At 42.8% G+C, this 12643-nt stretch overlaps 1 protein-coding gene across 2 annotated transcripts in view; it reads left to right on the top strand.

Moving 5' to 3' along the window:
- LOC126248253 (contactin) overlaps positions 1 to 12643 on the top strand; it is a 163633-nt gene that overhangs the window by 143307 nt on the left and 7683 nt on the right. Inside the window, exon 22 of one of the 2 annotated variants that reach the window (XM_049949105.1) lies at positions 6139 to 6196. The exons of the other annotated variant lie outside the window; for it this stretch is intronic. Coding sequence (XP_049805062.1) covers positions 6139 to 6155 — 17 coding nt within the window. The 3' untranslated portion in view covers positions 6156 to 6196. The remainder of the gene's footprint in view (positions 1 to 6138; positions 6197 to 12643) is intronic. 2 annotated transcript variants of the gene reach the window in all.

The following is a 12643-nucleotide window of genomic DNA, read 5'->3' as shown; positions in this document are numbered from 1 at the left end:
TGATGATTTACCCTGTATGGCGTGGTGTTGCCATTTGGCAACAAACCACAAATTTATGTATAATGGTAGGGAAACCAATCTTATATGCGTGATATCACCTTCTCGTAACACATACAGTCCGACTGCATCAAGCTAAACTGTGTTTAGCTTCATTATGTTGGCAGAAATAGTTCAAAATCAATAATCTCTGCTGCAGGTGTAGTGCATGTAAACATACACGAAAGAAGCTGAAAGAGAGAATTATTTTTGCCACTAAGATTTTTAAGGTATGTGAAATGATGCTTGATGATAACAAAGATTATGTTTCTATGGCACTGTAACGGTAATTAATCAGTATTTTCAAATTGTTTCCATTTGGCAACAAACCGAAAATATCGATTAAGTCAAAATTTAGAATGAAATTTTCGCTCTACAGCGGAGTGTGTGCTGATATGAAACTTCCTGGCAGATTAAAACTGTGTGCCGGACCGAGACTCGAACTCGGGACCTTTGCCTTTCGTGGGCAAGTGCTCTGCCAACTGAGCTACCCAAGCACGACTCACGCCCCGTCCTCACAGCCTTAGGAGACGAGGTACTGGCAAAAGTAAGGCTGTGAGGACGGGGCGTGAGTCATGATTGGGTAGCTCAGTTGGTAGAGCACTTGCCCGCGAAAGGCAAAGGTCCCGAGTTCGAGTCTCGGTCCAGCACACAGTTTTAATCTGCCAGGAAGTTTCAAGTCAAAATTTATATGTTCAACATGTTACATAGTATTTTGTGTGTAAGACCCTACCTCAGGGCAATTTTTTCCCCACTGAAATTCATGTACTAAAAAACAGCCATGCAATAGAGGGTTAAACAGTTTGCATCTATGAACTCATATATCTTTAACACTTCTTTTTAAATCACTTCTGAAACAAAGTTCAGAAATAGATTAATACAGGTGCATACATTTGTTTATTATTCCAGGAGGGTTATTGAGTAATTCATTCTGGAAATCTCTGTAACTGTTATAAGCCTCCACTGTGTTCTAATTGATACGATATTACGTTAATCAATCATTTTTTGGACCTTAAAGACCTCGGACAGTGGCAAGTTCATTGATTCCTGCATAGTTGGAGCATTTGTGAAAACAATCGCAGATCTTCCAGCATTCAGTGTCGTAACTGTATGAAACTTTGTCCACTTAAAAAAAAAAAAGAATGTTAACTTTTATTGTGACAGGACGACGTGTACCACAGTGCTCAGCTTCATATGTAGTAAAGTGGGAACTAAACTATGTAAAAGAAAACCGTTCATCATCAGTACTGATATTACAAACCAGGAGGAGACACCCAGTGCTCCAGGGATAACAAATCCTGACTAATCGAAGCCTCTAATATACTGTATGAAGTGTACTAGAGGACTCATACAAGCCTGAATGCAGTGATGATGTGTGTTTTAGTGTGTGCTATGCTCATACAGAAAGAGGGTACTGTTCATCCAGTAAAGCAAGTTTTGTCCTGACCTCAGGATTACATCTTCCAATATAGTGGTGATCTCTCACACACTTGAAAGTGACATACATTGGTCTGATGAAAACAAGCATAAACTAACATGTCTACTCTGGTCTCCACAATTGCCAAATGTTAATATTATTGAGCCATTATTGTATTTATTGGAGACAGACTTAGAATGTCTCATTTATTCACTTACCAAGCAAGTGACTAGCACAGTGGAACTGCATTTGGGATGAGTGGGGTTCAAACCCGTATCTGGTCATCCAATGGATTGTCTGTGATTTCCTTGAGGTGAATGTCAGGCTCTTGCCTTTGAAAAGAAAATGACTGATTTCCTTCCCCATCCTTGTAGTATTTGAACTCTTGATCCATCTTCAATGACTTTGTCATCGATGTAACGTTAAATCCAAATGTTCTTTCCTTGTGTGGTTTATTCATAATTCACCTTTAGCTGTGACTGTGCCTAAAGCAATACAGGGAAGCAACAGCTCAGTGACTGCTTAAATTTTCATTGGTGTCTCAGTACTGATTAGATTCAGTGTGTAAATGGCTAAAGGCCCCTGTAAATGCTTAAATGTTTTTGATAAAATTGCTATTATCTAGCCATGGATTTGCCAAGCAACCCCATACATGTTCAAACAATGTTTGTCAGTTTAACCTCACTTTGAAGTAGACACTATTCGTGTTCGTGTGTAGTTTGAGCATAGTGAGTACAGCCACAAATGCAAACAAAGAAGTTCTGGCATTGACTTTGGCACTATGTTTAAAGAAGAATAAATTAAGTCCAAAGTTATTAAGTCCCTCGTGAAAGAGCAAACTTAGCCATCAAGTTCACTCTTGTCTAGCCACGAATGTGTTAAACAAGCACATACATGTACTAAGAAAGCTGGTGAATTTAACCTTACTTTTGAAGCAGACACTTTTCCTGTACACTGTCTTCTGCCACTAGTGGGAATGGCTACAGATGTTGATAGAGCATTTCTAATGTTGCCTCTGCACTGTGTTTAAAGAAGAAGAAAACAAGATGCTGGTCAAGGGAATGGTTTAAAATGAGAAATATGCAACTGGAAACCTGTTAATGGGAATGTTTCAGATAGAACCTGATGATTAAAAAAACTTCCTGCGGATGGGCAGTGAAACGTTTAATAACTTGTTCATCATTACTTCAACCTCACATTGAAAAAGAAGACACAAAGTATGCAAAAACTTATTCTCTTCTACTTGGTCATTTAATGACAGGTCATTAAAATACCTCAATGTGGGAAAATATAGCCCACATCGTCCATGGACGAACCAGAGAACTACAATTTCTTTTATTTCATCCCACTTCACTTGTATGTCACTGTATGTGTAAAATATTGATTTTGTTCATAACCTCTTCATGTGTAATATATGGCTAGGAAAGATATGGTACCTCTACTATTTTAATAATTGCCTGTGCCATTTTGTTTTTATACTTGATCGTAGTTTTCATAGTAGCAGAAACTCACAATAAAATGAGATAAATCATAATAAATCAATTTTTCACTAAACAAATGTGGTGGAACATCAACACAAACAATGTCTGCCATCTTGTCAAACTTTCTGTCAGTCAGAATTTCTCTCAAACACATCAAAAACAATCTATGCTTGACAAACATGTGAAACTGCACAATACCTGGCCAAATATTTGACAAGCGTAGTTAAGTTTCACAAAATGTTTGATCGTTTACGGGGGCCTTAACAGATCTCCAGCACTGACATACACAATTCGGCAGTAGCTTGTTACAGAGAATGTTGTGAAGCATCAGAGATGTGGTTGAAGAGGCTAGGAGTACGAACTTTGTGAGCAAGATACACAGAAGAGAGTCAAAATCATGTATGGGATATAATGAGGATAGTGTCTGTAGAGCAACATGTGTATTCGCTGTATTGAGAGAATAAAAATGTTTGTGTCAGTGCTGAATGAATGTAATGGAAGAATAATGATAGCAACTCATTGTATAGTTACAGAGTTGAGTGGCTGACGGGCACAAACGCAAAAACTAAGCTTTTTCGTGATGTCCTTCTTCAGAGCTAACCAGTACAGCACGTGCGCACACGCACACGCATGGGCATGCTCGCACACACACACACACACACACACACACACACACACACACACACACACACACACACACACACCTGTACAACTACATTGTCTCAGTCTTCACCATTGTACCAGCACCACCTGCAACATTTGTACGGTGTAGTTTACTGGTACAGTGTAGCCATGGAGTGGTATGTGTGTTTGTATGTATATTTTGTCCTATTTCTCTCTGAAGAAGGACATTGACCTAGAGCATAGTAATGTTTTCAGTCTTGCAGTCTCGTATTTGTGCCTTCGAATGATCAGCATCTCCACTATATGGTCAGTTATTACCTTCACTCCTTCCATTAATTATTTTCCACCCAGGACTTTCTATTATTACAGTTACTGTCATTACTGATACATAAAAAACCTTGGTTATTGTGGTTGAATTGTGAATTAACCTTGCTGCACAATACGAATTAGACTCATGTCCATAAGGTAAAGATCTCCAAGATGAATAAGAAACATTGTTGTGCTAACATGGTATTGCAACAAGAAACAAACACAAGTGTAAAAGCATTAAATAATTTACAGACAGTTGCCCGAATAAATTCGTTCTCTCTCACTTCAAGATTAAATGTAATTTAAGCAACTATTACACAAAAAATACAAATGCTGTATCAGTTAAAATACCAGCACAGCATCAGTCATGACAGTCAGGTCGTGGTCGTGGTGGTGGTGGTGGTGGTGGTGTGAGAAGCTTGAGATAAGTTATATCTAGCACAGCAAGAAAGCAGATAGGTTTTTGCCAAAGACTCTCATTATAAAAATTGTATTCCAGAATCGCTGGGTTATTACCCGTTCCTGCCTCTCTGAAGAAACTGGAACAATTTGTGGGTAGAATGTTGTAAAAATCCCATTGACCAAAATTCAACATGGACTGATTTCCAGGAAGATAAAAATTATTTTTGGGTGTCATATGTGGCCTTCCAGAATTTAGACAAACTATGGTATTATTTTAACTTCAGACCAACATATGGCCACAGAAGCACTTCAGATGCATACAATGTATATTAATAGCATCCTCTCACATTACATCATGAAAACAAGCTATATGTTTTTTTCCACATGGACTCTTTAAAGTTCCTCTTACTAGTGCCTTCACAGTGGTACACTAGCATCTATAGAAGAGTCAGATGCAGTAGTTTCTGTAGAAGAATCACAGTTGATGCATAACTATTTTTATTGATGTTTTTAATACCGAATCCTCATTGAATGCTGTGCAGGTTGTAAACTTCTGAATTCTGATAGCACCTCCACATGATGTTAGATGCAAAACATAGTGGTCAGATTTCAGTATCTCTGCTCCATTTGCTTCATGGTATTTTACATTTCCTTCATGCCGGAACCTTTGTGTGCATTATTGACTAACAATTCTGGCATCATTTTAAATTTATGATGCAGAGACAAATATCTCTCTCTCTCTCTCTCTCTCTCTCTCTCTCTCTCTCTGTGTGTGTGTGTGTGTGTGTGTGTGTGTGAGAGAGAGAGAGAGAGAGAGAGAGAGAGAGAGCTAATATTCTCGAGTAATATAGGTTATATACCATCTTTTGTGGCTGTAATAAAAGTATTATTTAGGCTGCATACATTTTGCTTTATTTTAAAGCACCTTCAGTGGCTTTAAAATAAAGCCACACACATATATTCTAAGACTTTTATTACAGTTGCAAAAGGTGTTATATAACCTTTAACTTGTATAAATGCAGCTGCAGAAGAGAGGCCTAAAACCAAAAAATAACTAATATTATTGATTTCTGTTAAGTTTCAGGATAACCTTTTATCAGTTCCACACAATATTAGCATCTGCAACTATTTTATCCATTATGATATGTTGTGGGGACCACTAATCAAAATAGAAATATTACTATTTCTGTGTCAGTCACAAATTTCCTTATCCACTATAGATTTGGTCTGTTACACCACCATGGACAGAAGGAATCTCTTACATAACTATTCTCAGAGGTAAACATTGATGGTCTCTTGTGACAGGTTATGGAGTGATCAGGAGGTTACATTGTGCCTTGTGGGTCCAAGAGGTACAGGTTATGTGCTGCATTGTAATGTGAGATGTTGTCTAAGCCTGTCACTGTACATGAATTGATATGATAATAGCTTGTATTTCAGTGGTGTTCAGAAACATAGTGAGGAGCTTGGGTTAGTACCTCCATTACTGTGTTGCTCACAACACACTAAATGTCACCAAAATCATCCCCTTTCAAGGCACACAGGATGCTTTGTTAAGACCATTTATACAAGCTATAGGCTATATACCACCTTTTGCAACTGTAATAAAAGTCTTAGAATATGTGTGTTTGGCTTTATTTTAAAGCCATTGAAGGTGCTTTACAATAAAGCAAGTTAAGTAACAGCTCGGAGTGGAAATATTGGTAGCATCAGGTATAAATTTTCAGGATAGTGTATTTTTTGGATAAGTAAGAGTTGTTGTTCTCTCTCTTTTCTTAATTGAGTTTCGATATTGTATACTAAATTGTGCTTATTGAACATTTTCTTTAAGATGCAATTAATAATTTTGTATGTTACTTCTTTTCTTAGGAAACTTTGTTTCTTAGTGCCTTTGTTACAAGGATTTGGGGAGAAGTCTTGCTTGGAAGTAAGATTTAAAATTATAATACGTGCATGTGTGTGTGTGTGTGTGTGTGTGGGTACGCACGTGCACACACATTTGTGAGTGTGGTGCTTTTCTGTCTTTCCAGTGCTGTTGTGCATGCTGTTACAAGACTGAATTACTATAGAAATGAAAAAATACAGATTCCCTGTAAGCTTTGTTGTCAAAATATCTTTGGCTGTTGTAGCGTGGTCTAAAAAAGAATGTTACATTGCAAACTGTTTCATGATCTGTGTTGGCATGTGTTAGATATACATGCTTAAGCATGAATTTTTGAGTGCTTAGAAGTCCACGTTTGTTGGATGATTAATAGCATGTGTGTAAGATATGTGTTGTTTGGTTTGTCGTGTTTCGTACAGTTGACATGGTGTAGTACGGGGCTGTGAGATGTGTGTCCAGTGAGAAAACTGGACACTAATTGGAGTGAGAGCACACAGCTCTGCTACTATCCACCTTAAAAGTATTCGACAATTGAATGACACATACCTGTTATCTCCCTTTTCTGTAATTAGAGACTATAACAACTGGATTCCTATTGTGTCAGTGATACTGCTGGCAGGTGACCATGTCATTGCTTTCACTGGCACTTCTAGCACATTTGCTGCCACTGTTATTACTGTCACTGCCATCACGTTAATAAGTCGATTGAGATAAGCGTCCGTATTGGTCAACTTCTATACTTTGTTCATGTTACTCTTGACTTAGAATTTATGGGGTTTGTCCAGAAACGTCAGGACTGTAGGGCGGCTGTGCACCTTTGTCACACCAATCTGGGTCAGGTAGGCAGTGACAACAAAGGCAGTGTAAGCTGGAACATTGTCATGGAGCAGTCTGCACAAAGTAGAGAACTCCTTTCAGATGCAGGCTGCCCTGCAATTCAGTCTCTGAAGCACTTATTTGTTAAATTGAGCATTGACAGTCTGACCAGGGGGTCAGGTGCACTCTTCCAATTACATCAGAAAAAACAATGAGCATGGACTTCACATGAGACTTGCTCGTGTGAACTTTCTTTTGGTCCACCATCCAGCCGTGGTGTTCCTCCTGCCGGTCACCTAGGCGTGACGAAGTGACCCTTACATGTCTTCGCATAGGGCACTGTCCTCTTACGCGTGCCTTCTTACTACGGCGAGAGGAACCCCCGCTGTGTGATGCCTGTGGCGTACGAATCACTGTACGCCACATTTTAGTTGAGTGTGATTTATATCGTTCTGTCAGGGCGGAAGTTAATATTAGTGGGGATCTGCCCTCGATTTTAGCCGATGACGAGGCGAGTGTCAAGAAAGTTTTAAGGTACTGTGATGTTTCTGGGCTTCAGCCTAAAATTTTAGGTTGGAATTTTTAGTGTGTTGCCGAGTGGCTTACCACTCCTTCTTATTCTTGTAATAGGCCAGTTCCAAACATGTGCTATGTGTTTCATTTTAACCCCTTCCCCTACATTCTCTTGCAGTTTTCCTCTTTATGTGCTGCTTTCCACTTTGCTACTGTTGACGTGCACACTGCCTATGTAGACTTTCACCTTTAATTTTAGTCCTATTTTTGCACTTGCTGCATTTTAGTGACACTCGTCTGTTGTTGTTTCCGTTCGGGCGCTAAAGACTACACTGTTGAGTGCCCATAACACCATATCCATCCATCCATTTCTTTTGGTGCAACGACAACATCATTGCCATTCCGTACTCTGCCTCTTTGACTCCAGATTGTAGTGAAAACCCCATGACTCATCCCCAGTGATAATGTTGTCCAGGAAATTAGGGTCATCTTCATAGAATTGCTTGAATGCTTCACACACTTCCACTCATTGTTGCTTCTGCACATTGGTCAAAACTGTGGGCACAAGTTTTGCACATATCTTCTGATACAATTTCCTGGACAACCATTTTTGGCAAGTTCAATGATGCCAACATCAAGTGAACACTCTTTCAGTGGTCTGAATTCAGTAACTGGTGCATATGAGACTCATGGTCACACGTTCATGATCCCCCCAGGGGGCTCGCTGCTATACGGCAGGTTCGTGCTTGGCTACCAAGGGGCCCCAGCCTTTGCAGCATCTTTTTCCTTCTGTGCTGCATGTCTATCCTCTTGCTCTTCCTTTTCCTCTCCCTTGGGGAACATGCCTGGCATGTTTTTGGGAGTGTGTTCTGCATTTGCAGTAGCTGACATCAGAACAGTCTCTCCACTGTTTTTCATTCCTTTTTTTCTTTCTTCATTCACCTTCTCCTACTATTCCTCCACTTCTGCGTTTCAGGTTCCTCTTTTCCTTCTTCCTCCCTTTGCACTCCTGAAGGCTGGCCCACGCGTCTGATGTGTAACAGATGACTGGGTAACATGTAGTTCCCAGCCCCGTGTTGACAGGTAGGGTTCGCATGTACCACCTGGTACAGGCCAGGCCCAGGGAGGGGCGCTTGCCTAGCTGCTACCTTCCCAAATTGCTGATTGGGCCCTCTGTCAGGTGTTTGGTAGGTGTGATCTGAGGTATGAACAATCACCTAAGGCGGGTGTGCTCCCCTCTGAGGGGGCCCCCAGTTGGAAGGAGCACGCCACGGAGACACTGGCAATCATGGAGGATTTTCTCGCAATGTGGCAGTCATCATCTTCACAGTCAACGTCTACCAAACGAAAATGGAATGCAGCTCACGATTCAAAGACCCTCCCAGCTGCACGACAGTACATCGTGGTTTCACGTACTGAAGATGGTCAGTCCTTTGAAACAGTAAATCCCTTTGTTATTTGGAGAGGTGTTGATGCACTTGCCAGCCCTATGAAATCCTGCTCTCGTTTACACAATGGCACTTTGCTTTTGGAGACTACTTCTGATTTTCAAGCACAACAATTGCTTGCCGCTTCACTCTTATATGGCTATCCTGTTTGCGTCGAGGCCCATCGAATGCTGAGTTCTTCCCATGGTGTTATTTACACTAGGTTGCTTGACAGTCTGACCAAGGCAGAAATCCATATGTACCTCTCTGATTAGGGTGTCATTGCAGTCCATTGAGAGATGAAAAAGGTAGATGCATCGTTAATGCCCACATGCTCTCCTTTTCTCACTTTTGATAGTGTGGTGCTTCCGCCAAAGATCAAAGCAGGTTATGAAGTTATCACAGTCTGACCGTACATTCTGAACTCGTTGCGCTGCTACCAGTGTCATCGTTCCAACCACATTCGAATGTCCTGTCGACTCAGGGCCAAATGTGTAACCTATGGTGGGGAAACTCAGGGGCGATAGTCCGCCTCTTTCTCCCCGCTGTATCAACTGAAATGGCGACCGTGCTGCCTCCTCTCGAGATTGTCCCGTGTATGTTGATGAGCGGGCTATCCAGGAGATCGAAGTGAAGGAAAAAGTGCCTTACCTGGTCACTTGCAAGTTGTTGACTAGTTGCAAACACTGCATTTTACTATCTGGCACTTACAGTACTGTTGTTGCTACATCTCACTCCATGAAGGACATAGCCACACAAACATACGACCTCAATTTCAGCACAGCGGTTGTAAAATCACCCAGTGTCATGGTAGTGTCCCCCTTTCCTCCTCCAGCTGTGCAACAAGCCACCAAACGTTCACCTCATGTGGCGGAGTCACCTGCTACACAACTGGCAGGGCAGAAAGGATAGGAGGAATACTACCATGAAGAGTTCCTACATCGTTCCAGCCAACAAACTTCTGAGGCTTCCTTTGCCAACCGGAAAGGCTCCAAGAAGTCAAACGGTTTCTGCTTCGCCATCTAGGCAGTCTTCTTCAACGGTGTCACTATGTGATATCCTCACCCGGCTGACCTCCGTGTCACCGGTGCACACTGCTGACCTCCGTGTCACCGGTGCACACCACCAACTGTTTTTCTGCCCTGGCCCCGCAGGCCGAAAGATGGAGACTGCCAAGATCTCTGTAGATCTCGTGGAGCAAGATCCTCCAGCCTCTGCGCCCAGTAGCAGTGAGTCTTCGAAGGCTGGCACTTCATTTTTTTCCTTCCTCCCCTTTTCTTGTCATGACTCTCCTCCAATGGAATGTTCGTGACCTTTGATCCAACAAAGAGGACTTAGGGCTGCTCTTAGAATCGCAGTGTCTGATTGTTCTCTGCCTCCAGGAAACAAAATTGCATCCTCACGACCGCTTTGAGCTCTCGAATCTCTTCCCAGTCTGCTTTGACCTTCCCCCCGAGGAGAGCATACCATCTCGTGGGGGAATCATGCTGCTCATCCGGAATGACATTCATCTCCTCACTACCCAGCTTCAAGCTGTTGCAGTCCTCATTTTCCTTCCTCAGTTGACCTTTTCCCTTTGTGCTGTTTAATCCCTCCATCATTCGGTGTCATCAGGGCACATTTCCTCCAGCTCATTGGGCATCTCCCTCACCCCTTTCTGCTGCTCGGTGACTTTAATGCGTGGGCTGAGGTGTGCAGCGGCGCAATTCACGTGCGGAGACATCCTCTCTGCTGATCCTATGGTGGCAAACTGTTTTCGTTATAAACAGTTGCGTGCACAGTGTCATCGCGTTCTTCAGGATAGCAAGAAGCTAGCTGGATTTCATTTACTGGTTCCTTTAACAGTTCCATTCCATTTTCTGTCATGTGGGCCAATCTCTCATGGCTCTTTGGGACCAAGGTCCATTCCCCAGTTTCTGGCCTGACAGTAGCATACGATGTCATAATGGACCCTGTTGCTATCTCCCAACACCTTGGGCCGCCATTTTGTGGAGATTTTGAGCTCCTCCCACTGTCACCCTGCCTTCCTCCAACAGAAAGGAGTGGAGGAGGCTTGGGAGATACCCTTCTTGTCTCACAATAGTGAGTGCCACAATGCCGCCTTTACTATGAGGGAGCTAGATCATGCTCTCACTTCATCCCAATCCTCCACCCTATGGCCAGATGATGTTCACGTTCAGGTGTTGCAGCACCTTTCTCTTGCAGGCAAGCACTTTCTCCTTCATATGTACAATCGCATCTGGGCAGAGGGCACATTTCCCAGTCGCTGGTATGAAGACACTGTCATAGCCATACCTAAGCCTGGTAAAGAAAAACGCCTTCCTATTAGTTACCGCCCCATTTCTCTCACCAGCTGTGTTTGCAAGGTTATAGAACATATGAGTCTTGCAATTTACTAACCACTGAACAGTGTGGGTTTCGAGCACGCCATTCTGCGGTTGACCATCTCGTCACTTTTTCCACTCGTGTCATGAATGGTTTTCTGTGGATATACCAGACTGGCCATGTTTTTCGATTTGGAGAAAGCCTACGAGGATTGGTATCCTCCGTACTCTCTACACATGAAGCTTCCGAGGCTGCATGCCCTGTTTCCTTCAGGAATTTTTAAAAGTGTGTGGCTTCTACCTTGTCGGACACCTTTATCCAGGAAAACGGTGTGCCTCAGGGTTCCGTCCAGAGTGTCATCCACTAACCTTATAATGGCCTGTCTCGCGCTGGGCATCTCCGGCTCCCTTTTCGTTGACAATTCTGCAACCTATTGCAGTTCTCCACGGACTTGAGTCCTTAAATGGCATCTTCACTGATATGTCAGTCGGTGAATTTCTGGCAGCGCCATTGGTTTCTTCTAGTGTCTTTACATCTTGGGCCTGTTTTCTTCCGTTCAATGAAACTACGAAATTTCCGGGGCTCGTGCTCGATAGGAAACTTTTTTCATCCTCCCGTGTGTGCTACCTGGCAGCCCTCAGTGTCCTATGTATCCTCAGTGGTACTTCCTGGGGAGCAGATAGATCCACCTTCCTCCATTTATACTGGTCCCTTGTCCGTTCGAAACTAGAATATGGGTGTTTCATTTGTGACACCGTCTCAATGCCGTCCACCATCACGGTGGCATCCATTTGGCAATTGGCGCCTTTTACTCTAGCCCAGTTGAGAGTCTGTATGCAGAAGCTGCCAAACTACCGCTGTCATACCGGCGTGAATTTCTCCTCAGCAGATATGCGTGCCATTCGTCTGCCGTGCCTGGTAACCCATCCTATGCCTCCTTCTTCGATGACTCCTTTGATCGCCAGTATGGGGTGCATCCCTCTTCTCTGTTACCTCCTGGAGTTCACTTTCGGCTCTTGCTCCGGCAGCTTAACTTCACGCTGTCTGCTACTATCCAGATGAGTGTGAACCCTTCACCACCTTGGCTTCATGCAGCGGCCCGTGTTCATCTTGGCCATTTGCTTCCTAGGGACACTACTCCAGCCTCGCTGTATTGCCATAAGTTTCACAACCTTCGCACGGAACTTTGTGATAGTACCTTTGTGTACACTGATGGCTCTCAAACTGACTGTGGTGTTGGGTGTGCTTTCGTCATGGGCACCGATTATTTTCAGTATCAACTTCTGGAACACTGCTCAGTATTTACAGCAGAGCTTTTCGCCCTGTATCGGGCCACGCAGTGCATCCAGCGACACAGGCTTTTCAATTGCGCCATCTGCTCCAACTCTCTGTGCCCTTCAGAGCCTTAGTA

The sequence above is a fragment of the Schistocerca nitens genome, chromosome 3 (assembly GCF_023898315.1).
Source record: "Schistocerca nitens isolate TAMUIC-IGC-003100 chromosome 3, iqSchNite1.1, whole genome shotgun sequence".
Lineage (NCBI taxonomy): Eukaryota > Metazoa > Arthropoda > Insecta > Orthoptera > Acrididae > Schistocerca > Schistocerca nitens.
Note: the sequence above shows the minus strand (reverse complement) of the source record. Positions and strands in the feature narration are given on the sequence as shown.